We start from the raw sequence: 26,430 nt of genomic DNA, 5'->3' as shown, positions 1-26,430 counted from the left end.
CTTAATGTCCCTGAGAAAAGACTGATGTTATTACAGGATTTGCAATGCCTTAACCTCCCTGGCGGTATGATTCACTCTGGAATTAGGTGCTGAAAGCGGTACAATTATTTTGCATGGAAATCTGGCGTTTTATTTTGTAGTCCTGTAATTCTTAGGAATAACACTCTTAAATCTCTTCAAACCAGAGTCTAGCAGATAAAGTTTATAATATAATAAAGAAAAAGAAAAATTATTCAATAATGTAATCAAATCCTAAAACACTGAAAAAGGGACACGTTTTGGTTGGTATGGACAATCTCCAAATTTCAGGCAGAAAAAACAGTATTTATAACATAAAAGTGCATGCAGGGCACTGCACAGACCACTAGGGACAAAGGGGGTGTGTATTTTTTAATACAGCACTGTAATCTGTAAGATTACAGTGCTGTGTGAGTTTTGTGTCTTTTTACTTTTTGAATTTGCCGCCGTTCTCCGCTCCCGTGCGCCGTATCGCAGCAGGGAACGGAGCTCGGCGGCATTCGGCACTGTGAATCGAGCGGAGGACAGCTCGATCACACAGCGCGGGGCACATCGCTGGATCCAGGGGACAAGGTAAGTAAGTCTCCTTGTGTCCTCCCCTGCATCGAGCGAAGCGATCCCGAGTCTGGCTCTGGGTTACCGCTTCTATCAGTAAATTCCCAACCCGAGCCAGACTCGGGATTACCGCCAGGGAGGTTAAAGTGGATATTGTTTTCATTCAGGAAACCCACTTCAGAGAGGAAAAACTACCATTAATCAAGTACAGGTTCTTCCCTATGACATTCCATTCTACCAACTAGCTAGCTAAGTCACGGGGAGTCTATTCTTATATCAGGAAAAGTGCCCTGGACTTGTCTGAACACCATTACAGATCCAAATGGATGTTTGCTGTACCTAAAGGGCGTGATTGGCGACGGTGACATTGGCAAATTTCTATGTCCCTAACAGTCAACAGGACCTCTTCATCTGCAGAAGCCTTGAAAAACTCCTCGAGTTTGATGAAGGCCAACTGATCCTCGGAGGTGACTTTAATGTCCCCTTGATTCCCTCCGAGGATACATCTTCAGGGTCCTCCACGGTTTCTCCTGGCTCCCACAAACGTATTGTACAATCCTTTGATAGAGCCCAATTGTTGAATGTTTATGGCGTCTTCTGCACTCAGGCAAAAAGGATTCCACATTTTACTCTCCGCCCCATAAAATATACTCACGTATAGACTACTTTCTATTTACACAATCAATTGCACATGGTACGGGACTCCTATAGGCACCATTACGTGGTCAGACCATGCCCCTGTGATCTTGTCCTATGCACTCACAGATGCCCTCACGTCAAAGAATAGGAGATGGAGGCTGAATGAAAGCCTCTTACAGGATAAGGAGGTGCTGACAGATGTCACTAAAGAACTTGATTTCCACTTCTAAATGAATGACAATTAAGACTGTGATCCTGGGACCATCTGGGAAGCCCATAAAGTGGTCATACGCGAAATGCTTATTAAACATGGTTCTCGGATCAAAAAGCAATGTATGATACAATTGACCTCTCTTACGGGACTTACAGGCCCAAGAATCCCATTACAAACACAGCTTGTCACTACCTTTGGAGAAAGAACTTATTCTCTACTCTACGCAAACAAATTACTGATCTATTACACTTCAAAGCTAACACGGCACTACAAATCTGCCAGAAAATGTCATGCAAATCGACAAATAAATGTGGTAGACTACTGGCCAGGTCCCTCCGAGAACAGAAATGAGCAACTTACATACCGTACGTCACATCTCCTGCCGGACAAATAGTCACTCTGCCCAAACACATTGCACAAGAATTTAAGGTATTCTATGACTCCCTTTAAAGCCTACTACTGTGGCTGAGACACTGGCCCTATCACATTAGATGAACTCCAAAGGGCCATAGGGGCAACTAAACCAGGGAGAGTGGTGAGACCAGATGGCCTCACAATACAGCACTATAAAACCCTACTACTGTCTCTTTGTCATTTTATGGTCAAAATGTTTAACGTACTGGGGTCAGGAATGTCTCTTTCTAAGGAAACCCTACAAGCCCATATATCAGTGATCCCTATAGAGGGCAAATATCCCACACAAATTGTGGGAGTTATAGACCAATATCCTTACTCATCAACCTCAAATTGTTTACCAAAATTTTAGCGACCGGACTCCAGCAGCATCTACTACATTTAGTTCACGTAGACCAGGTAGGCCTCGTACCATCTCAAAAAGCCAGAGACAATACAGTCAAAGTCCTCAATCTGCTACATGTAGCCAATACCACCCACACTCAGTGTATATTTTCTGGGAACTGATGCTGAAAAGGCCTTTGCCAGGTAAACTGCCAATTTTATGTTTTTGGTTTTAAGATATGCAGGGTTAGGACACACCATACTTAATTGGATCTCAACAATCTACTCTAACCCCACTGCTCAGGTCAGAGCTAATGGTGTTTTATCTGAACCCTTCCTGATCACCAACAGGAAAAGACAGGGTTGGTCCCTGTCACCCCCCCCCCCCTTTTGCCCTGTCATTAGAGCCTTTCTTATGCAAAATACGTCTATACCCAGATATCACAAGTATTGACATTAGAGGCACTCAACAGAAAGCATTGGCATATGCAGATGACATGCTGTTTTCTCTTACAAATCTTTTAATCTCGCTGCCAAACCTCCTTCACAATTTTGAGATTTATGGTGCATCAAATTTGAATGATGATGTTTGATGTGGATGTTTGATCTAGGAAGATTCACCCCCCCCTAAATTCTCACAATTATTTGACCTGAATTTCCCCTCACTTCTGAAAAAAGTCAGAGCGCTCCTAAACACATAGCATGCTGGACTGCATTTGTGGTTTGGCCACTGCAATGTACTTAAAATGAGTATCCTTCCCAACTTCCTATACCTGCTCTAAGCTCTATCACATTTCATCCCCTCTAGTTACTTCAAACAGACACAATCATAATTTACTGACTTCATATGAGCCTGCAAACATCCACACCTACATAGAGGAAAACTTTCACTACCCAAACAACATGGGGCTGGCAGTGCCAGACATATGTAAATACTACCAAGCAATACACTTGGGTAGACTCATTGACTGGTGTCGACATCAACACACCAAGCTGTGGCTCCAATTGGAACAAGCCCAAAGTGACATACCTCTTCGCTACCAATCGCTATCAAGAAATACCAAATATCACCCCCTTATTGGCCTCACTACAAGCCTTCGCTTGCATCTTTTAGCCCAAGCACCCAATGTTTAACCCCTTCCCAGCCAGTGTTATTAGTACAGTGACCGTGCATATTTTTAGCACTGATTACTGTATTAGTGTCACTAGTCCCCAAAAAATATCAAAAGTGTCAGTGTCTTGACTGTCCCTTGCAATATCACATTGCCACTATAAGTTGCTGATAGCCACCATTAACAGTAAAAAAAAAAAGAAAATCCCATAGTTTGTAGATGCTATAACTTTTGCGCAAACCAATCATTATACCCTGCCCCAGTCTGTCCGCTCAGCCCCTGCCCACCTTTAAGAGTTCCCTGAAAACTCATTTATTCAGGGAAGCCTATCCCACACCCACCTAACTGTCCCCGAGCCGCCCCCATCAAATCATTCTCTGCAGCTATTACCTTTTGTACCACCAGCCCCTCCCTTTAGAATGTAAGCTCTATGAGCAGGGCCCTCCTGTACCTTTTGTATTGTACTGTAATTGTGTTGTCTCCCCTATACATTGTAAATCGCTGCGTAAACTGTTGGCGCTATATAAATCGTTAATAATAATAATAATAATAATAATAATATACGCTTATTGGGATTTTATACATATTGGCCTAAATTGATGTGGATGTTTGATCTATTAAGATTCACCCCCCCTAAATTCTCACAATTATTTGACCTGAATTTCCCCTCACTTCTGAAAAAAGTCAGAGCGCTCCTAAACACATGGCATGCTGGACTGCATTTGTGGTTTGGCCACTGCAATATACTTAAAATGAGTATCCTTCCCAATTTCCTATACCTGCTCTAAGCTCTATCACATTTTATCCCCTCTAGTTACTCCAAACAGACGCAATCATAATTTACTGACTTCATATGAGCCTGCAAACATCCACACCTACATAGAGGACAACTTTCACTACCCAAACAACACGGGGGCTGGCAGTGCCAGACATACCTAAATACTACCAAGCAATACACGTGGGTAGACTCATTGACTGGTGTCGACATCAACACACCAAGCTGTGGCTCCAATTGGAACAAGCCCAAAGTGACATACCTCTTCGCTACCAATCGCTGTCAAGAAATACGAAATGTCATCCCCTCATTGGCCCCACTACAAGACTTCGCTTGCATCTTTTAGCCCAAGCCTCCCTCCTCCCCAAATTCACCACTTTTCTCAATATTGGGGAACCCACACTTTACACTAGGCTAAACTGATCTGGCCACTTCCAGGCCTCTTACTACTTGAGCACAGAGAACTGGCCATCGATACTTGCCCTTACAAACCCCTCAGGTACATTTCAGCTAGACTAGACTGGAGAGCTCTCCAACTTCGTAATTTCTTAAAGTCCATTGCAACCCACCCCCTGGAAATTTTTGTCAACCCCCCACTACTCTTGAAGAGTACTGTTCAAACAATGGCATTCTCCCACATGTACTCTCTACTATTTATAAACTGTTGATTACACCCCCAGAAAACCACCAACCACCTTGCCTAACTAGATCGGAGCAAGACCTGAACTGTAAGTTAAGTCTAAGCCAACAACACATAATTCAGTTTATATACAAATCCTCCATCTGTATAAAAATACCAGAATTTTTTAAAAAAATTCTGAGGGGGGTTATCATACACCGTCACGGTTGCATTGGTTCTTTTACTTGACTTCGGACTGCTGCTGGAGATGCCAGGAGGAATGAGGAACACTTTTGAAGGGGGTCCATCAAACTATACAATAATTCCCGGAGCATCCAATCCCAGATGACCCATGTTTCTTCCTTCTCCATGCCTCCACTATTCCAGAACCTAGTATGTGAACCTGCACTTCTGGGTTTGGGGTGCATACCACCGGATTAGAAACAGCGGGAGCTGATTGGCAGGTACGGCAGAATCGATATCCACCGGCACCCGCCGCTGCTTCAGTACACAGGCAGAGTGGCAGTCTGCCTATGTAAACAAGGTAGATCGTTGTTCTGTCAGAACAGAAGGCATGGGATCCTATATCTCTGCTAAGCAGGGGCACTGATACATACCTTATCCTAGTACAAGCACCTCCCCACAGTAGTAAAGCACTGGCCAGGAAAACATTTAACCCTTTGATTGCACCCGATGTTTAACCCCTTCCCAGCCAGAGTTATTAGTACAGTGACCGTGCATATTTTTAGCACTGATTACTGTATTAGTGTCACTAGTCCCCAAAAAATATCAAAAGTGTCAGTGTCCTGACTGTCCCTTGCAATATCGCATTGCCACTATAAGTTGCTGATAGCCACCATTAACAGTAAAAAAAGAAGAAAATCCCATAGTTTGTAGATGCTATAACTTTTGCGCAAACCAATCATTATACCCTGCCCCAGTCTACCCGCTCAGCCCCTGCCCACCTTTAAGAGTTCCCTGAAAACTCATTTATTCAGGGAAGCCTATCCCACACCCACCTAACTGTTCCCGAGCCGCCCCCATCAAATCATTCTTTGCAGCTATTACCTTTTGTACCACCACCCCCTCCCTTTAGAATGTAAGCTCTATGAGCAGGGCCCTCCTGTACCTTTTGTATTGTACTGTAATTGTGTTGTCTCCTCTATACATTGTAAAGCGCTGTGTAAACTGTTGGCGCTATATAAATCGTTAATAATAATAATAATAATAATAATATACTCTTATTGGGATTTTATACATATTGGCCTAAATTGATGAAGAAATTCGATTTTTTTTCAATTCTTGTATTGGATATGTTTTATAGCAGAAAGTAAAAAATATTGATTTTTTTTTTCCATTTGCTTATAGTACAAAAAATAAAAACTACAGGGGTGATCAAACATCAAAAGATAGCTCTATTTGTGGGGAAAAAAGAGCATACATTTTGTTTCGGTACAGAGTCGCATGACCGTGCAATTGTCAGTTAAAATAATACAGTGCTGCATTGCTAAAAATGGTCTGGTCATGAAGGGGGTAAATCTACCGGAGGTCAAGTGGTTAAGATGTAAAGCTTACCTGGTATTTCAACCTGAAGCAGAGATAAAAGTTTAAGTATAAAAATAGGTATCCAGCAGAGGGCATCTGTGAAAACTATAAAAAAGAAGCGCTTGGCCAATGTCATTTCTTTCTTGATGTGGTTGTGGATTTCAGTTGCCATTATTGCAGTTTGATGGATACTATAAAACATACTGCTGTATGAAAACACAATGATGATGAAAGCTGCCAAATTCACACCTGTTGGAAGAATATAAAACACAGTACAAAATTAGCAATTGCTATTTATGATTTTTAGTAAATTATCTTTGATTATAATCAGTACAAAACAGTACCAGAATGAATACATATGAAAACTTTATACATTTTGTTAAATGATGCTATATATAAATGTAAGATGATTTACTCTCCTGGGACCTATTTAATTGCAGACATGAAACTGTGCTTTCCAGCAGCTGTCCATGACTGTAAAATGTGATCTACATAATCTGGCAGCACTAGCTGTTCTCTATAAAAGTCAGTTGCATTCACTGCTTGCTGCCTGTGGGAACCAAAAGTGTATCAAAACCCAGTTCCCAAACTCAATATATGTTACCTTACCTTAACAATGAGTACATTTTTTCAGTGCTTTTTCTCAAAAGACTTTTTAATTTCAATAATTTTTATTGAGATTTAGCAAAAAGCATATACACTTTTTGTATGTTTCATAAAACAATCATAACTCGCTGAAAGAAGTACAGAGGGATACACTAACAGAGATACAAACAAATATTGCACCTTATATAGGCACATGCTAGAAACTGCAAAAGGCAAAGATTAAAACCATACAAAGCAAATGTTATCCATTAATGATATGCTCTATTGAACTGTCTGACAGTTTTCCCTTATACAACTAAAATACCATTAAAGTGGTTGTAAACCCATTAAAACCACTTTAACCTACAGGTAAGCCTATATTAAGGCTTATCTGTAGGTGCAAGACTACCTTTTGCACCACCACCCCCTCCCTCCAAAATATAAAAGGTTTAGGAGATATTTGCAGGAATAACGGCACCAATGTACACGGCGTATCAGCTGTAGACATCGGGCACAGGCACGCTGAGCGTGCCGTTTCTAACGGCGATCGTGCCGTTAGTGGAGGCACCAGCACGGGAGTGAGGTCCTCGCAGCTCCGTAAAGTCACAGCGCCAGCGCCGCGATACCCGGAAGTCACTCCGGAATAGATGGCGGCATCGGAGGAGGCGAACGAGGGCCGATGCTGGGGCTTCGATCTCAGGTAAGTAATTCATAATGAACTAGTATGTTACGCATACTAGGTCATTATGCCTTTGCCTTGCAGGGTGTATCTTTTATTTATATTTTTAATAGGCTTTACTTTCTCTTTAACCCGAAAATCCCTCTGAAGAATTATTGCCTTTTCACCTAAGCAGTTCTTCTAAAAGAGGCAGGGCAACAGAGAGGTGAGAGTAAGGCAAAGGGTAGGGGTGAGAGAGCAGAGTGACAAGAAGGGGAAGAAGGGTAGGGTATGCACTAGGCACTAGTTTAGCAAATTCTGTAATCAGCATTAAAAGTGGGATTTAATCCATGATGACCAGGGTTCTCATAATTTGGATAGCTTGATAAGGACACATATATCTGTTGCTAAAATCTTTACATAAGCAAAAGTGGTCTTGGACCTGCTTTATTACACTTAACACTGATGGTGGATAGGGTGATTTAAAGATTTTGTGATGTTCTGTCTAGCAGCTAGGAGGATATGTGTTACTAGTTTGTGATATCAGGGTAGAGTGTCTATATCAGTGGTGGCAGGTGCTCAAATTTTTTTGGGGGGCACAAACAAAATGAAAAATCAAACTGTTAGCAATGCAGGGCTGTAAATAGCCATTTATAAGGTGATTATGTATCATTACTGTTAGATAGAACTGTGCCCATCATATGCAGCCTCACTGTGCACGTCAATTGCAGCCTCACTGTGCCCATTATGAGGGGTTCCCACCATCCCTGTGCTGAACTCCCAGGTCTGTACGCCTGCTATGCCCATTATGAGGGATTCCCACTATCCCTGTGCTGAGTTCCTGGGTCTGTACATCTGCTGTGCCCATTATGAGGGGTTCCCGCCATCCCTGTGCTAAGTTCCCTGGTCTGTATGCCTGCTGTGCCCTATTATACACTGGAGGCTGCAGGATGTGATCAGTACAAATCCATGTGAGGGGAGAGCAAACAAACAGAAGAAAGTGAAGGAGGGGGAGGATCAGTGTGATTGGGAAGGTGTACAGACTTGCATTACACAGAGAGAGAGGAAGTAAAACATGAGGTAAAAACTGTTGCTGTAGAGTCATGACACAGTGCCCCTCCTGTCGCACCCCCTCCAGTCCTGACCCTGCAGCATGTGCTGTACCTGGAGATTTCTGTGTGATCCCTCTGGATCACAGGGAGATGGATGGATGACTGCCTTTGCCTCTGCCTGCTGCATGGACCTATCGCTCCCAGTCTGCCCTGAGCCTGCCACTATTCTTCTGCTGCTGATTGCCTCACTATAATACTGTACACATGCAAGGAGCGGTGACGTCACTTCGGGTTTCTCACTGGTACAGAGAAACCGGAAGTGACTTTGCAGGTCCAAGGAAAAGCACTGCCCATTTCCTGCAGTGGTAGCAAATCAACAAAAAGACATCAAGAAGAATGACACTATTGGAAGTGTAGAGGCACGTTGCGCCACAAAGCATCCCAAAACCCCACAAATGAAGCGTCTCACCTGCAATCATGTGATTGCATTGGCACAATGCTTTCCATAGTGCACTGTGTCCGGCACTCGAACACGGTGCACTTAAAGGACTTTTTTTTTGTTGGGGACTAGCTGTAGGGGGTGGCGCCCATGCGCCCCTTATGGATGGGCCGCCACTGGTCTATATGGAAGTTTAGGAGTGCCAGGAGATGGCGTAAGTGATAAATGCGTAATCTGTATAATCAAGGAGTACACCTCTGACCAGAGATCAATACGAGGTTAGGAGTGGACAATTCCAAAGAAAATGGAGAAGTGAGCCATTAGCTCCACAACTTTTCCAACAATAGGGAGGAGAATGTTTGTAGAAGGTGGCTAAGTGAAGTTAGATATCTACGCTGGGTTATGCTCTGAGTTAGTTCCCAGAGTGATGGGCAACTAGTAGCTTTGTAAATAGAACGGAGAGCTGTTTTTCCATTGGCATTGTGAAAATGACTGTGAATGCTGGAAGATCATCTTTTTTATTGGAGTAAGTTGTAGAACGTGGAGATGCCTTTGGTGGGGTTGGACTCGGGGGAGAGATATGTAAGAGCTTGGAGGGGGATAGCATTTAAGAGGTGTGGATTATGTTGAAGGCAGTGGACTGTTTGCCTATAGAAAACAAATACTCCTGCGCACAAGTGAGCCAACCAGGTGGGCTAGAGTTTGTAGCGGACAATGCTTCAGGCCTAGGATAGGGGTATCCTAGCAGGATATCCTAGCAGTCAAAAGAGAAATAGAAAAAAAAGGACACACCAACCCTGTGCATTATCCTTGGACATATTTTATTAAAAAGTAACTCAAATATTGCTAGGTATATTGATTACATTCTCATTATTTGGGATGGGACAGATCAGAATCTAAACAACTTTTTGGAATATTGTAAGGACAATCCCTTTGGTATTGACTTTACTCATCTTATTGATAAAGACTGTTTAGTCTTCTTGGCCCTGGAGCTTAAGGGAAACCCCCGATGGTGATATTTTTTCTAAAACCCATTTCAAACCAAGTGGAGGCAACTCTTACCTGCACGCCAGAAGTAATCATCACCCTAGATGGATTAAAAATGTCCCATATGGAAAATTTTGCCATCTAAGGCGTACATGTACATGTACAAGGAAAGAAAGATTACTTAGAATAAAGTGAGCTTCTTAGGAAGAAGTTCAAGGAAAAGGGATGCAATGTCACCCTAAAGCCGCACACACACGGGCGGACTGTATGGCCTACTTAGTCCGTCGAAACACATTTCAGCGGACAGTCCGCTCGTGTGTGGGCTTCAGCTGACTTTTTCAGCGTGCAGTCTGGCGTACTAAGTATTTCGGAATTTTCGAAATTCTGTCCGTCATACTTTGGTTTCAGCGGACAATCCGCTCGTGAGTAGGCTAGTTCGACGGACTAAGAATGGCGCATGCTCAGAAAGGATTTACACGGCGGAAGGTTGCATTGCTGTGTATTGGACTTCCTATTTCTAGTCCCGTCGTACGTGCTGTACACGTCATCGCGCAAGCTTTCGACGGACTGTTTGTGCATCCGTGTGTGGTCAAGTCCGTTCATTCGAAAGTATGACGGACTGTCCGTCGGATTGTATGACGGACTAAGTAGGCCATACAATCCGCCCGTGTGTACGCGGCTTTATAGAGAATGCCATCAATAAGTACCTGGCCTTATATGATAACCCATTCGATTTGAATCAAGAACCAGTTTCCATTATTAAGCCTGAAGTTCATCAAGCTTGGTTGATGAACAAGCTTGGTTGCTACCCAATATACCAATAAGGCTTTTGAGATTCAAAGTATAACTAAGAAAAATTGGAGTATCCTTAAACATGATCCTGTGTTAAGTAGCAGACTCCCAGATAGACCCAATATTGTGTTTAGAAAGCATCGGGATTTGAGGAGATTGGTAGCCCCAAGTAGGGTGAAAAAATATTTGAATTAATCTACAAGTGTATGGTCGCCAATCTTTGACCAAAAGGGGAGCTATAAGTGTAGAATCAAAAACTGTGGCACACGTATGTATATGTGGCACAGGAAGAAGACTGTAGTAGGGAAAGATGGAAGGGTTCACCAATTAAAACATTTTATTAATTGTGGATCAGAGTATGGTGTGCATGGTATAATTTGCCCTTATGGTCGCCTTTATGTAGGCTGGACATCTCGCCTCATGAGAGTCAGGATAGGCGAACATAAATGCGACATTATCAAAACAAGAGTGGAATACCCAGTCCCTCAGCACTTCCAAGAAGCCCAGTAAGGTGACCCCACAGGCATGAAGGTTTTTGGGATAGAGTCAATTGGAGGTGACCTAGATAAGGGGAGGAGACACCAAAAGTTATGCAAGTGAGAAGCCTTCTGAATCTTCACCCTTGGGAGTCTCACTCCTGGAGCCCTAAATGAGGATCCTGAAATACATAAATTTAAAACAAATAGTAAGTGTAATCATAGTTGGGTCTAGGTTAAACTTTCCTTTTAGAAAAGATAACCATCCACCTGATGGTTGATCTTGACTTTGATGTTATTACTGTTACTACTATCATTGTTGTTTCTTGATGAAGTAAGCCTTGCTCAATTATTATTATTTTTTTATCCCTTTCTCTCTTTTCTTCCAATTATATGTGTAATTATCGTTGTACCGAATGGTGTATATATATATATATATTTAGATTACCTGTTAAGGGTAATAAGAATTCATCTAGTAGTTACCAATCTTCAATTTTTAATAACTAATATTATTACTATAATTATTATTATTGATATTAATAAGGTTTTTTACTAAAGGTTTTTTTTAATCTATGATAGTAATTATTAATATATACTTTTTATACCATTTAATCTATTAATAATTTTACTTAATATTTTTTGCATGTATTGTGTGTGATGCGCATACATATTTTTGTATGTATGTGTGTATATGCGTGTATATATAGTGTGTAAAATATTTTAGCTCCTTGTGTACGATTATGAGCATTTATCACATGTAGATGTATATATGCATTGGTTTACATGCCCCCCTGATTTGAATTGAATTCAATACAATATAATATATTAAGGGGTGAGTGTGTGCATCTTGATGGGGACATTCATAGAGAATCGCCTTTTTTTGGCAATTCAAACCCAGAGGGGCTCAGGGATCTTCTAGGCTGGTACACTTAAGGCTATATGGGTTCTCGTTTGAGGAATTATTTCCCCTCTTCGAGATAGCATTGGCCTGTATAAAGATTGGCACACATGTCTGCCTTGCCCTCTATGAGACAGAGACAGTAAAATGGCAGTGGCTGACTATTGTGGTTGATGTCATCCCTGTGCAACGGCGGATGCGCAGGAAGTGACGTCCAGTCTGCACTTCCGGTTTCTTGGAACGCAAACAATATGGTATGTATTCCAGACAGGGATCCGGCCACGAGGGAAAGCTACTAACGCCACTGATGTGGCAGTTACCTCACCTATTGGCAGCGCATAACGCTGACAACTAGCTCTTCAATGGGACAAGCTCTGGATCCCTTTAAATGGCGGTGCATGGCGCTGACAAGTAATAGTTTTAGTTTTAGTTTAGTTTTAGATTCTTACTGTTTTCACTCCAAGATGGTTGTGAAATGATTACCCAATGTCTCTGTATAATTATTTATGGGACAAAATTTCAGACCACCATGTTTGCCCATCATGTGTGCCCACTTTTTGACTGGTTTTGACTGTTTTTGACTTTTGTTCTTTGACTGTTGTTTGATTACTTTTATTGTATATGTCTGGTCTATGCACTCACAGAGAGAGACCCTTTGACACCTCACTGAGTACAGATGTTTGTAACATCATCTGCATTGTTCTATGGGTACCTAGCTAATCCATCATATAGGTGTTTATGTCCACTTATGTGAATTGGTCATCACCCTCTTGCTAAGAACCACATACAATCTTTGGGTGGGACCTGTGACCCCCTCTGGGAGGTGCCTCCATGAGTACACACTCTTGTATGTGTGTGTGTATGTGTATGTGTGTTTGCATATATGTATGTGTGTGTGTGTGTATATATATATATATATATATATATATATATATATATATATATATATATATATATATATATAAATGAAGCTGAAGGAGATAACACTGCTGGGCTCTGAGGAAGAAGGTATCCCTTCAAAACGCATCAGCCGAAAGTGGCTCTTAAAGTCTTCTCCATTACTAGCTGGAGTCTGTTGTCATGAGACCAATGGCCATCATCTGAAGGCTATTTATATTGCGGTTTTCTTTCACGTTTGAGTCGTTTTTCATTTACTTTTTGAATAAAATACATCCAAGGATAATGCACAAGGTTGGTGCGCCCTCTTTTTTTCTATTTCTCTTTTGACTATTTGCATGTATTGCATGTATTGAGAACACATTTTGCATATTGCACTGATATTTATATATAATTTGTTGAATGCACTATATATCCCTCAGGGGATACTTTGTATTTAGCTCTGTACTTATTTTGATTTTAGTCAGATGTAAAAGGGGAACTCTGCGGATTCAGATGTCAAAGGGGAACTCTGTGGACTCTGATGTAAAGGAGGACTCTTGTGATTAACTTCATATGATTAGAAATGTAATTTAATTGCTTAATATATGTATAGTTTATACTATAAAAAAAAAAATTGCTGTGCGCCGCTAAAGTGTTCGGGTTTGACTCGAAGAAAAAGTGACAACCCTACCGCGGGGGTAAATTGAAGTCTGAATATAGTCGGCAGATTGGTTTTAGCTGTCTATTCAGAAGGTGTTCTGCTAGTGAGATAGAGGTGTGCTTTGGTCATATTTAAAGGTTTAGATCAGGAATTGTAGTTGTAATGTAATTAATGTGAACAAACTTTTTAATTCCACCTGTTAATTCCTAAAGTAATGCTTCTCCAGACACTTCCCATTTGACAGTGACATCACTGCTCCTTCTATCAGACTCTGCAAAACAGGGTTGTCATCTGCACACTCTTGCTTTAGACTACAGGATAATGTGGTGACTCAGTTTACTCTGGTGCATCTTCCCATATGCTTCTGTCAGTAAGATGCAGGAGCATTCAGTTCAGCCTAATGCATTGCTTGTGCTATGGTGCGTTGTGGTGTCATTCATTTTAAATTGTACAACTATGCACCTGCAACGCAGTGCAGCACACCACAATGCACAATGCACAATGTGTGTTTTGGTGAGCTGCAAAAAAATGCATCTTTTTTGTGCATTACAGCTCATTTATTCTGATGCCCTAAGGAGAATGGATTATTTTAGTAAGCCAGCTAGTCTGCCCATGTTAGGGATAGATTAACGCTATCTCTACACATAGAAGAAGATGTAGCCCTTGAAAGCCAACAATCATCTGCCTGGAAGGAGAAAGGAGTCTGCACAGGAAGTTGCTGTGGGACTGCTGTGGCTTATGGAGCCACAAGAGACTGGAGCACTGACAAGTATGGACTTCCACCAGTTAATTGACTTTCTCCTTTCAAATGTATGTCTGGGCAGCCACTAAACACTGGCTAGTCAGGGTTAGGATGCTCTGGACTTTGTTTGCACTTTGTTAGTTTACTCTGCAAGACTTTCATCAAAGCTTATTAGCTGTGTTGAGCCTGGTCTTAAGTTATTAAAGGGTGCATGCGTGTCATATGGCAGATATGCTCAACTACTCTGGACCTGTAATAACACTAGAAGTATATGAAGTACACTACACTACTGTGTCAAGTGAATGTACTAAGCAAGAGCAAGGCTATTACTAAGGGTAACTAAGACCACACCGAAGACACAAGGCAACCAGCTGAGGCATGGTACCTTGATAAGGTGAGGTATCCTTTGTTAGTGAGGGTGTCGCTGCTTGGGCTCCCTCCCAAATGGTCCCTCTCCCATAGCGACTTGGAGCAGACCAGCATCAGAGAGGCCCTAAGCCTAACTGATGGTATGGAAGAATTACCTTAGGACACCCATAAGACCTGCGGTATGTGTCCAGCGGGGTTTCATTCCGTTACTGGGAGTGAGATAATGGAGGTACACTGGCTGGTGGAGTGGCATTGTTCTGCCTGCCACCTCAAATGCAACCTATATAAAACACTCAAAGTAGAGAATTGGGACAACTTCTTGTACTACTTGCAGTGTCAGCTCATCTATAAGCCAGGAGACTGTTGTAATGTTAGACTGTTCCCATGACCGCAGTTCCCACCTGGTCCTGGGCATTTGTGTTCACCTGTGGGCAAAGGTACCCCTAGTGCACGGGTGCAGTAGGCCCTGCCCACACTTCCTGGCATAGCCCAAGAACCTGGTGGGCTTACAGCCACGAGGAACATCCACCGCCACAATGCCAACATACTTACAGCGCGGCATAGTGCAATGAGGCATAAACTGTCCCTTAGAGCGCATAGAACAGTACGTTTCCAGACCAGTAACCAAGAAAAAAACATTTTTCATCGGAGGGTTTAGTAAAACTATAAAAATCAATAACCTTACAACAATCAATAATAAATTCTGTGCAAGTTACCAGTGGTACCGTGATTTTAGGGAAATTTAGGCACTTTTCACATTTGTGCAGTTAAAGGCTTGTTAATCTAGTATAATTATAAAGGCATGTTAATCTAGTATAATTTCAAAATGAGTTCTTTGCCATGATGGCCAATGCAGTTCTAGTAACTAAAATGGGACATATCTCTGCCACGTGCTAACAAAAAATGCAGAGGTATTAACAGAACGTCATTCTGACGTGGTACTGCTTAGTACTGCAATCATAAAGGGCAACAATTTTGCTAGTAAAACCAACAAAATACTCTACCACTGAACTCAATTATACTTTGTTATACTTTAATATGATACTCCTGTACAAATGTTAGTATTATTGTACAATTGTTATATCTAAGCTCCAATAAAAGCTTATTGTTTAAAAAATAAAAATAAATAAATAAAGGGCAACAACTATAGACCTAGGGCAACAAATTTTGCTCCAGCTTTCATAAATCAGGCCAATACAATGACTAATCCATGCACATACAAGGACTGGTCTTACAAAACAAATGTTCAAAACTATTTTAAAAAATATCAAGCGATATTAACAATGTTGTGGTTTATGAAATAATGGAGGCATCACTCGTGAAACTGCTGCCGTAGCAGCCCATGTAACCATTAGGGAGCATTGTGTAGAGGGTGTTCTGGTCCTTGCCTGCCCTGCACATATTTTTCACTACTGTGGCTGCCAGTACACTAGACAGTAAACCTTACACGCTTTTTCACTAGACCCTGGCATTGGCAGCGTGGTCTACTCCTGATGGCTGCTATAGTGTTCCAGCGCTGATGTCAGAAATAATAGGCAACATGGCTTGGGGGTACTGTCATTCTCTTAAAGCTATTGGTTTTACATTGGCACCAATGACAGTTGCAGTGGAGGGTATCTTCATATTGACACCAATCTATAACAAGTTTAGTTTCCCTTCACACTATGGTGTTTTGTTGTGGTGTGTTACTGTGTACACGTTAATGTATGTTGTTTTGCATGAAACCGAACTTGCTTCCTGACTTCCTGATGACATGCACATGTGCAAAACGCATTGAAGTGCAGGCCTGACATGCATTGACCGGAACCATCCCTAGTGTCACTTCTTTTGGGTGTAACGCACCCTCAGTCTAACCTCTGGATGACGGTGTGGGATCTATTGGCTGGTGTTTCGTCAGATTAGGCAACCTGTCCGAATTTGTAACAGAAGTGGCGTTCCTTTGCCGCCATCTTGCTATACCCCGCACTCCTCCACAGTCACAATACAGTGAGAAGGCAGCAAGTGGACATATTTTAACACCCATCGGAGTCTTGCATTTCATACTTATTTCTAACAGTTAATGAAGATTATATGGCGATATACAGTATTTTAAAATCCGTCAGACTGTTTACATATTGAATTATAAAAGCAGCGGTGAGCCTGCTGATCTCATAGGTTTGCAAATCTGACAGAACACCACTGCTTTTATAATTCAACATGTAAACAGTCAGATGGATTTCTAAATACTGTTTCACCATATAAGCTCCGTTAACTGTTAAAAATAAGTGTGAAATGCAAGACTCCGGTAGGTGTAACAAGATGTCCGCTTGCTGCCTTTTCACTTTATCGTTACTGTGGAGGAGTGTAGGGTGTAGCAAGATGGCTACCACGGAATGCCACTTTCGTAACAAATTCTGACGGTTTGCCTAATCTTACGAAACACCGGATAGCTGCACATGTTTTATGCCTATATCCCTACGTGTACATGTGAGTGGACACACTTGTCATTTTATTGTGTTATATTATTAAAAACATACTACACTATATACGCTGCGCTTGTGCTCTGTTTTGGAGCCTTTCATTACAGTGACCCAACTGGGGAAGAAGAGTGTGGATATCTATTTGAGGAATTGCCCTGCATTTGTAAGAAGCAGAATTTAAAAGTTATATGCCTGATGGTTACGTGGTGGCAGAGTCATTCTGGTGAGTACATAATGATTTTTTGCACTTTGGGTGGAGCACTTTTATGAAGATTGGAGTACCTTTATACATTTAATATTTTATAGGAACACTGTGATTGGACACTTATTTCTGGATACATATTATTTTATTTTTCTCTTTTATGGACTCAGCTCGGTAACATGGATTTTTGTATATGATGTGTTTTATTGTATTGATCTATGTGCACTCAATTGTGTTGCAATTTGAAGGTAGCGCCCTTTTCTACACTCTAGTCAGTGGTAAATTGTTTGCTTCAACTTTCCTAACATTTACATGATACATTTGCCAGACAACTTGTTCTGTTGAAAAACAACAGACTTACTACCCAGATCACCAGGTGAAAATAAACACCTACAGTACAACTCACATTAGCAAATATGCTCAACTAAACAGCATAGTTTGAAGGGGCCTAAAGTGATATTTGACCGCAGTGGGAGCCAATGGCACCCACTGCTGTTTCTCAGGCGACCAAGTGGGAGAGTCCTGGACAGCTGAGGCACTCGTGCACATCGATTTATAGAGACGAGGCTCAGGTAAGTATTATGGGGTGCTGGGGGGGGGGGGGGGCTGCTGCACACTGAAGGTTTTTTATCTTCATGCATTAAGATAAAAAAACTTCTGCCTTTAGAACCACTTTATTCAAGAAATGTAAACAATTTAAAATATACATATACAGGATAATACACTATACACCGATCAGCCATAACTTTATCACCAACTACCTAATATTGGGTAGGTGCCCATTTTGCCACCAAAACAGTCCCTTTCCACCAAAACAGTCTTGACCCATTGTGGCATGGATGTCACTAGACCTCTGAAAACATGCTGTGGTATCTGACACCAAGCCATCGGTAACAAATACTTTAAGTCCTGTAAGTTGCGAGGTGGGGCCTCCATGGATTGTACTTTTTTCCAGCACATCCCACAGATGCTCGAACCATTTTTGCCAAGTGGCAGGGCACATTATCCTGCTGAAAGAGGCCACTGCCATCAAGGAATACCGATTCCATGAAGGGATGTACATGATCAGCAACAATGTTAAAGTAGGTGGTACGTGTCAAGTAACATCCACATGAATGGAAGGACCCAAGTTTTTCCAGCAGAACACTTCCCAAAGTATCACACTGCCTCCGCTTCTTCCCATACTGCATCCTGCCATCTCTTTCCCGGGTAAGCGGCGCAGACACATCCGCATGATGTAAAAGAAAATATAATTCATCAAACCAGGCTGCCTTCTTCCACTGCTCTGTGGTCCAGTTCTGATGTGCCCATTGTAGGTGCTTTTGGCTGTGAATATGATCAGCATGGGCACATTGACCGGTCTGTGGCTACAGAGCCCCATATAAAACAAACTGCAATTCCCATTTTTTCCTGCTTTCAAGATATCAAATTGTAAGGACAACATGTTTATTGCTTCCAAGTGTATCCCACCAACTTTCAGATGCCATTGTAATGAGAGTAATTCATGGTTATTCACTTTACCTGTCAGTGGTTATAAAATTATTGCTGATCAGTGTTTATTTGACAAATTGTATCTTTAGACAGCTGCTGTAAATATAATTCATGTTGGTTCCAATGGAATCTTCTGCTAGCTAGCCTGCATTTCCCTGATAAACAAGCAGCTAATTCTCTTTTCTAACCATGATCTATGTATAATATAAACTTATTTTGGTTATCTTGCTCCCCATATACACCCAGTTAAGACCTGGCAGTCAACGGGGAACACGTCTTGCACACACTTAAAATAACCATTAAAGATTCCAATCAATAAACTCACTTTCAAGTTACCCCAAAAATATGATGTTACCTTGGCTAAAGAAGTGAGACAACTGAGCTTTTAAGCTGCCAACATGTCATATGATGACACACAGATCTGACCACCTTATCGTTCTGGCACAGGCAGAAAGCTCTAGCTACAAATGTACAAACAGGATGGCAAAAGATCTAGCACAAAGTTCTCTCCAGCACCCATACAGCTGGTATTTCAAAGAAAATGTGTATTGAAATTAAGATTACAATGCTAATGATGTTGTTAGGTTGCATAGCAACTATTTATGAAGATGAAGAAGATGTAACTATTGTGCATGCAATGTGTCACTAATGTGTTTATTATTTCTACAGATCAACTTGTGTGCACAAAATAGCGGTATTTGTGGCATACTGTATGTTTGCTAGGATGCCTGTGCTATTTCCTGCTCTAATTATAATCCTTTTCATAGCCATTCTCCTCCACTAGTTCCTACGTCTTCCCCCATGTATTGTTCATTTCCTCAACCTCCTAGGAGCCAGGTGACAATTATAACTGATTGAGCCTGAGGTGACCTATTCCAGTAAATGTAGATATTTTCAGTGAAAACGCTATAAGCATGATTTAGCTATAACCATTTATCACAGGAATGTCATTCAAGATTTCTTTCTCATTGATGAGGTTGCCTTTTACTATACTAATGCAATATACACTATAAATAAACTGTATGATATAAAATATACATATATAATAAAATATATAAATGCAAAAATATTTGGATTAATATATGTACACTGCTCAAAAGAAATAAAGGAACACTTTGAAAACACATCAGATCCCAATGGTGAAACATATCATGCTGGATATCTATACTGATATGGGGTAATGCGTTAGGAATGAAAGAATGCCACTACGTTTAATGGAAAAAAAAGCGATCAACCTACAGATGGCTGAATTCAATGACACCTCAAAAGTCAAAGTGAAAAAATGATGCAGCAGGCTAGTTCATTTTGCTAAAATTACATTATAGCAACTCAAACTGGTATTCAGTAGATTATATAGCCCCCACGTGCTTATATGCATGCCTGACAATGTCAGGGGATGCTCCTACTGAGACGATGGATGGTGTCCTGGGGCATTTCCTCCCAGAATAGGACCAGGACATCCCTGAGCTCCTGAACAGATTGAGGTGCAATTGGATGGAACAAAATATAATGTCCCAGAGGAACTGGCTGCATAATCTCACCACATGAGGCCGGGCATTGTCATGCACCAGGAGGAACCCGGGACACACTGCACCAGCGTAGGGTCTGACAATGAGTCCAAGGATTTCATGCCGATACCTAATGGCAGTCAGGGTGACATTGACTAGCCGAGTGTTTCTCAACCTGTTTACCATGGAGGAACCCTTGGCAAAAAAGTCTAAGATCTTGAGAAACCCCTGAAAACAAAATTCAGATCTCAGAACATTGGATCAGATCAGCGAGCTGTGGATATAACCACAATTATTTTAGAAATAGTTTTAAATAATAGAATAAATATTAGAACCCACTCTGATTTGCCTGATGAAAGAGCGCGGTCGTCTGACAATCTCGACCCGCACGCTCAAGAAACGCGTTGCATGTTCTATGACGTCACAGCTCTGCGCCCTGGCCATCTCTGCCTCCCAAGCCTCATTTTAAAACTACATACTTTGCTTCCACCATAAGCCGGCTTCCTCCTAAACACCTGTAGTGGACCATACTGAGAGGAACAGGAATGACAGGATGACAGATGTGGACCGGATCACTGGCTGACGTTTGAATCAGATACACCAGATGACCCCTTGTGTTCAATGCCTATTTTTTGCCTACTAAATGTGAGTGCAAAATTTTACTATTATTACATTGTAAATAAAACCTTTTGAAAAATCTGCACCCAGAGGCGCCCCTCTCTTTTTTTTTCTTTTTTTTTTTTTTCTTTTTATCTACAGCAATCCAGGAGCTTAGTTTCAGCTCTCCTAAGGTGGCAGCCCTGTATGTGGATTCCTCCCCCCCTCCTCATCTCTCCCCCCCTCCCCCACAAAATGAACTAAAGAGCATCCAATTCCTCTTTTTGGACTTGACAAAGCAGTGCACTTTTTGCACTCACTATTATATGTACTTTTATAGACTTTGTTCCTTAGTGGGAATCTAATATTATCTTTGATTTGCGCCAAAAACTTGTCTTATGTCTAAATAGTTTCTTTATGGCCTTGCAGAGACCTATGTTAGAACAAGCCCAAAATATTCTAAGTAAGTCAAATTTGCACATATTTTCCATCAGTTCGTCTCACTTCGTCTTTCTAATGGATGTCAACAACACATCCCCCCTCTCTATAATTTTCACCCTCCTCCGCTTTTTGGCCCACAATAATTAATAGTATTTTAGATGTTTAAAATGACTCTTAAAATATTAAAAATATTGCCCTGGTAGTCTGCCTTTGAAATCTTACCTATGATGAGAAACCACTAGTTTTAATTTATCTCTATATGAATTGTCATTAAAATTGAGATTCATTTATGTTTAGCTTACTTTGTTAACTGTTGTTTTGGTTAATTTTGTTTCTCTGTTTTTTTGAGCTATTAAATATTATTGAGTGTTGTAAATGCACCTGCGTCTCCCCTGTCTATGGCTGTAGACTGTTCCTTAGATTCCCATCCTCTCCAATATTTTTACCATCTGACCGATCTGCCCTTTTTATTTTTTGGGGGAGTTTTTTGCTCATCTGGGTTTCCAGGCGTTGAATTGGGTGACCGTATGGACACCCAGGGTGTCTGTGCTATATGAGCTAGGCACTGGATCTTCTGTACTGGCCGTGTATGCATCGCCATGGTTTTTGAAATCTCTACATGTCTTTGGACAGGTGAGATTCCCCCTCTTCACCACCAGAGGGAGCTCCCTTTATACACATCCGACTGAGCCCTAGGACCTGGCGGGAGTGTGTGAGCGAGCTACCATGGCGATGATCGCATATGCACAGCACAGCTCTCACGTCCGCATCCGGTTTCTATACCGGATGGATGGTATTTAAAGCCACTGTAAGCAGCAAGGAGACACTGCGGGAACCGAGGGACCCATACACACAGCTTTTTGCATTCAGGCAACTACAACTAATTTATACTTTTTAAAACAATGGCCCTGTTTGTGGCACCATCAGGGCAGGACTTAGTGTGCTGGGGACCCCTGGGCTTGAGTCACTTTCGGGCCCTACCTTCTATATTAATTTGACGCCATCTGGTGCCGTAACAATATAATCGATCCAATCGTTATTTGAATTGCCAAGCTACTTTTAAAAGGTGACTGGTACCGTAGACAGTGTTAAATGCTAAACAAAGTAATAATCTATTACTGATTTGAAGCTTGAAAAGTTTTTTTTCCAATAAATAAATAATGATTAAAAAAATTCAAAGTGATCAAGTGTTTATTGCAATGCACAAATATCTTGGTCAGAATGAGAACATAAAACACTTATTTACCTGGAAAACATATTGAAAAACAATCAACTACCTGTAAGGTTGCAATCATAACAAATCAATTGCAAGAATATAACAAAATAACTCATTGAACAAAGTAGTGCAAGATAAATTGTACATTCTACTCCTCCTGAGTATTACGATACCACGTGTGTGGGACTTTTCCACAGCCTGGCCACTTAGAGAGGCCCAACATGCAGGGAGCGCCGTCACGTGTTCTAGGAGCATAAATTACACATCTAACTTCTTGACTACCTATTACACTTTTGAAGGCCCAGGAGCACCAGGACTATGACACGTGACACTGATGTGGCACTGATGACACGTGGCACTGATGACAGATGGCACTAATATGTGGCACTGCTGATAGATGGCACTAATACGTGGCACTGATGACACGTGACACTGATGACAGATGACACTAATACATGGCACTGAAGACACATGACACTGATAACAGATGGCACTAAAATGCGGCACTTATGACATGTGGCACTGCTGACAGATGGCACTAATACGTGGCACTGATGACAGATGGCACTATTAAGTGACACTGATGACACGTGACACTGATAACAGATGGCACATGGCACTAGGGACAGGTAGCACTGGGGACAGATGGCACTGGGGACAGGTGGCACTGATGACACGTGACACTGATGACAGATGGCACTTATACGTGGCACTGGGGACAGGTGGCACTGGGGACAGATGGCACTGATGACAGATGGCACTTATATGTGGCACTGGGGACAGGTGGCATTGGGGACAGATGGCACTTATACGTGGCACTGGGGACAGGTGGCACTGATGAAAGATGGCACTTATATGTGGCACTGGGGATAGGTGGCACTTATACATGGCAGTGGCACTGGGGACAGATGGCACTGATAACAGGTGGCACTGATGACAGATGGCACTTATACGTGGCACTGGGGACAGATGGCACTGGGGACAGGTGGCACTTATACATGGCAGTGGCACTGGGGACACGTGGCACTGGGGACAGATGGCACTTATACATGGCACTGGGGACAGGTGGCACTTATACATGGCAGTGGCACTGGGGACAGGTGGCACTGGGGACAGGTGGCACTGATGACAGATGGCACTTACACGTGGCACTGGGGACAGGTGGCACTGATGACAGATGGCACTTATACGTGGCACTGGGGACATATGGCACTGGGGACAGGTGGCACCGATGACAGATGGCACTTATACGTGGCACTGGGGACAGATGGCACTGGGGACAGGTGGCACTTATACATGGCAGTGGCACTGGGGACAGGTGGCACTGGGGACAGGTGGCACTTATACATGGCAGTGGCACTGGGGACAGGTGGCACTGATGACAGATGGCACTTATACGTGGCACTGGGGACAGGTGGCACTGATGACAGATGGCACTGAGTACAGATGGCACTTATACGTGGCACTGGGGACAGGTGGCACTGGGGACAGATGGCACTGGGGACAGCACTTTACATTGTTTTATTTTTTATTTTTTTACTCACAGTGACAGGCTACACGTCGCTCTCCCTCCTCACAGGCTGTCTCTGTGAGGGGGAGAGCCGGCGATGAGAGATGATCTCATGATATCATCTCTCATTGGACAGATCAGTGCTAAATGGCCGCTGTGATTGGCCATTTAGCATGATCTGTGATTGGCTGTGTCCAAGGGACACTGCCGACACAGAACTTCCCCGATGCGCGCCCGCGGCACGCATCAGGGGAAGTAAACAAAGACGTCCTCCCAGCAACTGCCGTCCGCGCTGTAGCCTGCTATAGCATGGACGCCTAGTGCAAAGTATGGGCTCGCGGGGCCCACTATTGGACGGGGCCCATGGGCTTGAGCCCCGTCAAGCCCTATTGAAAGTCCGGCCCTGGGCACCATCATGGCGACTGTGACTCCTATGTTTTTAAGAGATCCTTTTTCTTATACATACATATTTTTTGCTTTTGGCAGTGTATAGCAAATGATATAGTGTTGCTTTTATTGTATTTATTCGATACCCTATAAGGGATCAGAACATCTGGAGGTGTGTGGCCCTTGGTATCAAGCTAGCTACTGAGCCTGTCCTTGAAGGTCCCTTTTTATTTCTTACCCATTGGGTCAGGTGGAATATCCCATCTTTCCTTCAGATGCTAAGGGGCACTATCATCTTTTTCTTTTTTAGTTGGTCTTTTTTACCATCTATGGTTACCTGTAGTGCATGCTTTCCTTTTGATAGAGCTAAAACATCTAGTCATCCTGGCACTTCTTGGCCCCCCTCTTTAGGTAAGCAGTGGTACCTTGGCAGGGGAGACGCATATGTGTAAGAACCATATTGAATGTAAATGATTATATGCATTTTTGAAACAATTTAATTTGTTCAACTGTTTGTGTTTCTTAATAGAAGGCATTGTACCATGCAAGTGACCAGCATCCCCTGAAGAAGCCCGACATATGGACGAAACATGTTGGGAGATCCATCACCTATTGCTGTGTTGCTAATGTTGTAACTTATTGCACTTGCTATTGTTATATCTCCCCCTTTTTCCCATCTTTTTAATGTATGAATTCTTATTTTGCTCCTCAAAATAAAATCATTTTTTTTATATATATTTGATATCTTTTCAAATGATTTGCACCTATAAAGTCCCTATTTTTCCACTCTTTTACTATCTAATTTTGGGATGTGGTGCTAGAAAAAATTATTGGTGTGTTTGTATTCATAAAAATTTTACACAGAAATCAATAGTTTCTTTATGTCCTTGCAGAGACCTATGTTAGAACAAGCCCAAAATATTCTAAGCAAGTCAAATTTGCACATATTTTCCATCAGTTTTTTTGCACATATGCTGTGAACGGGGCCTTACTGAACTTGAACAAAACTCCCACATATTGTGATTCATAAATAGGACAGCAGACTATGGGAACAGTTGGGCCTTGTTCACAACATACATGTGTAGCGCCCTGGGGTTTAGTCCGGTAGCTCCTCACCAAATTCCTTGTCAGGAGTAGCTACTGTAGATAGTTGTTAGAGATCCATTGATTTCTCCCTAAGTTTGGCCTTGTTGTACTTTTCTCTTCTGCCACTAGGTGGCCGGGCACTTGTTAGCATTAGATGTGAGAAGGACATTTCAAGGTCAAGTTATGGGTATATGGAATATCTCAGCCAATGGGAAGGGGGTTTCTTTCCCTTATGCCCCATACACATAGTCGGACATTTCGACCACAAAATCCATCTGATTTTTTTCGACTGATTTTGGCCGAAACTTGTCTTGCATACACACGATTGCACAAAGTTGTCGGAAAATCCAATAGTTCAGAACGAGGTGACGTACAAAACGTATGACGGGACTATGTAGAGGCCGGTATCCAATAGCTTTCGCCTCCAGATTTTTTTCTGAGCATGCATGGGACTAAGCCCCAACCTAGGGACCCAGCAGGGAAGCGTGGGTGATGCTTGAGGGAGGTACCACCACAAAAGCCTTAAGGAGCTCACGAGATTCAGAGTCAGTGAATCAAAGAGTCCAGTGAGAGACTAGGAGCTCAAGGGGCTGCAAAACTGATAGGAGGACAGCCGCACAGGGAAAGGCCCCAGCAAGTTGCCAGTTCTGTACGTGCAGGTTTGCTGTCTCTACTTATTGAAGGATGTCAACTGTCTGTGGCCTCAAAGGTTCACATTAGACTGGAAGAGGTTAAAGATTCTGCTACACACGTGTAGCGCCAGCTCCTGAAGAGCATGCG

At 42.2% G+C, this 26,430-nt stretch overlaps 1 protein-coding gene across 1 annotated transcript in view; it reads right to left on the bottom strand.

Annotated features, from left to right (window-relative positions):
* RXFP1 (relaxin family peptide receptor 1) overlaps positions 1-26,430 on the bottom strand; it is a 523,212-nt gene that overhangs the window by 44,034 nt on the left and 452,748 nt on the right. Inside the window, exon 17 of the mRNA XM_077477119.1 lies at positions 6,246-6,464. Within this exon, the coding sequence (XP_077333245.1) occupies positions 6,246-6,464 (219 nt within the window). The remainder of the gene's footprint in view (positions 1-6,245; positions 6,465-26,430) is intronic.

Source organism: Lithobates pipiens, unplaced genomic scaffold (genome assembly GCF_037356315.1).
Source record: "Lithobates pipiens isolate NorthernLeopardFrog02 unplaced genomic scaffold, aLitPip1_a1.2 Scaffold_13, whole genome shotgun sequence".
Taxonomy (NCBI): domain Eukaryota; kingdom Metazoa; phylum Chordata; class Amphibia; order Anura; family Ranidae; genus Lithobates; species Lithobates pipiens.
Note: the sequence above shows the minus strand (reverse complement) of the source record. Positions and strands in the feature narration are given on the sequence as shown.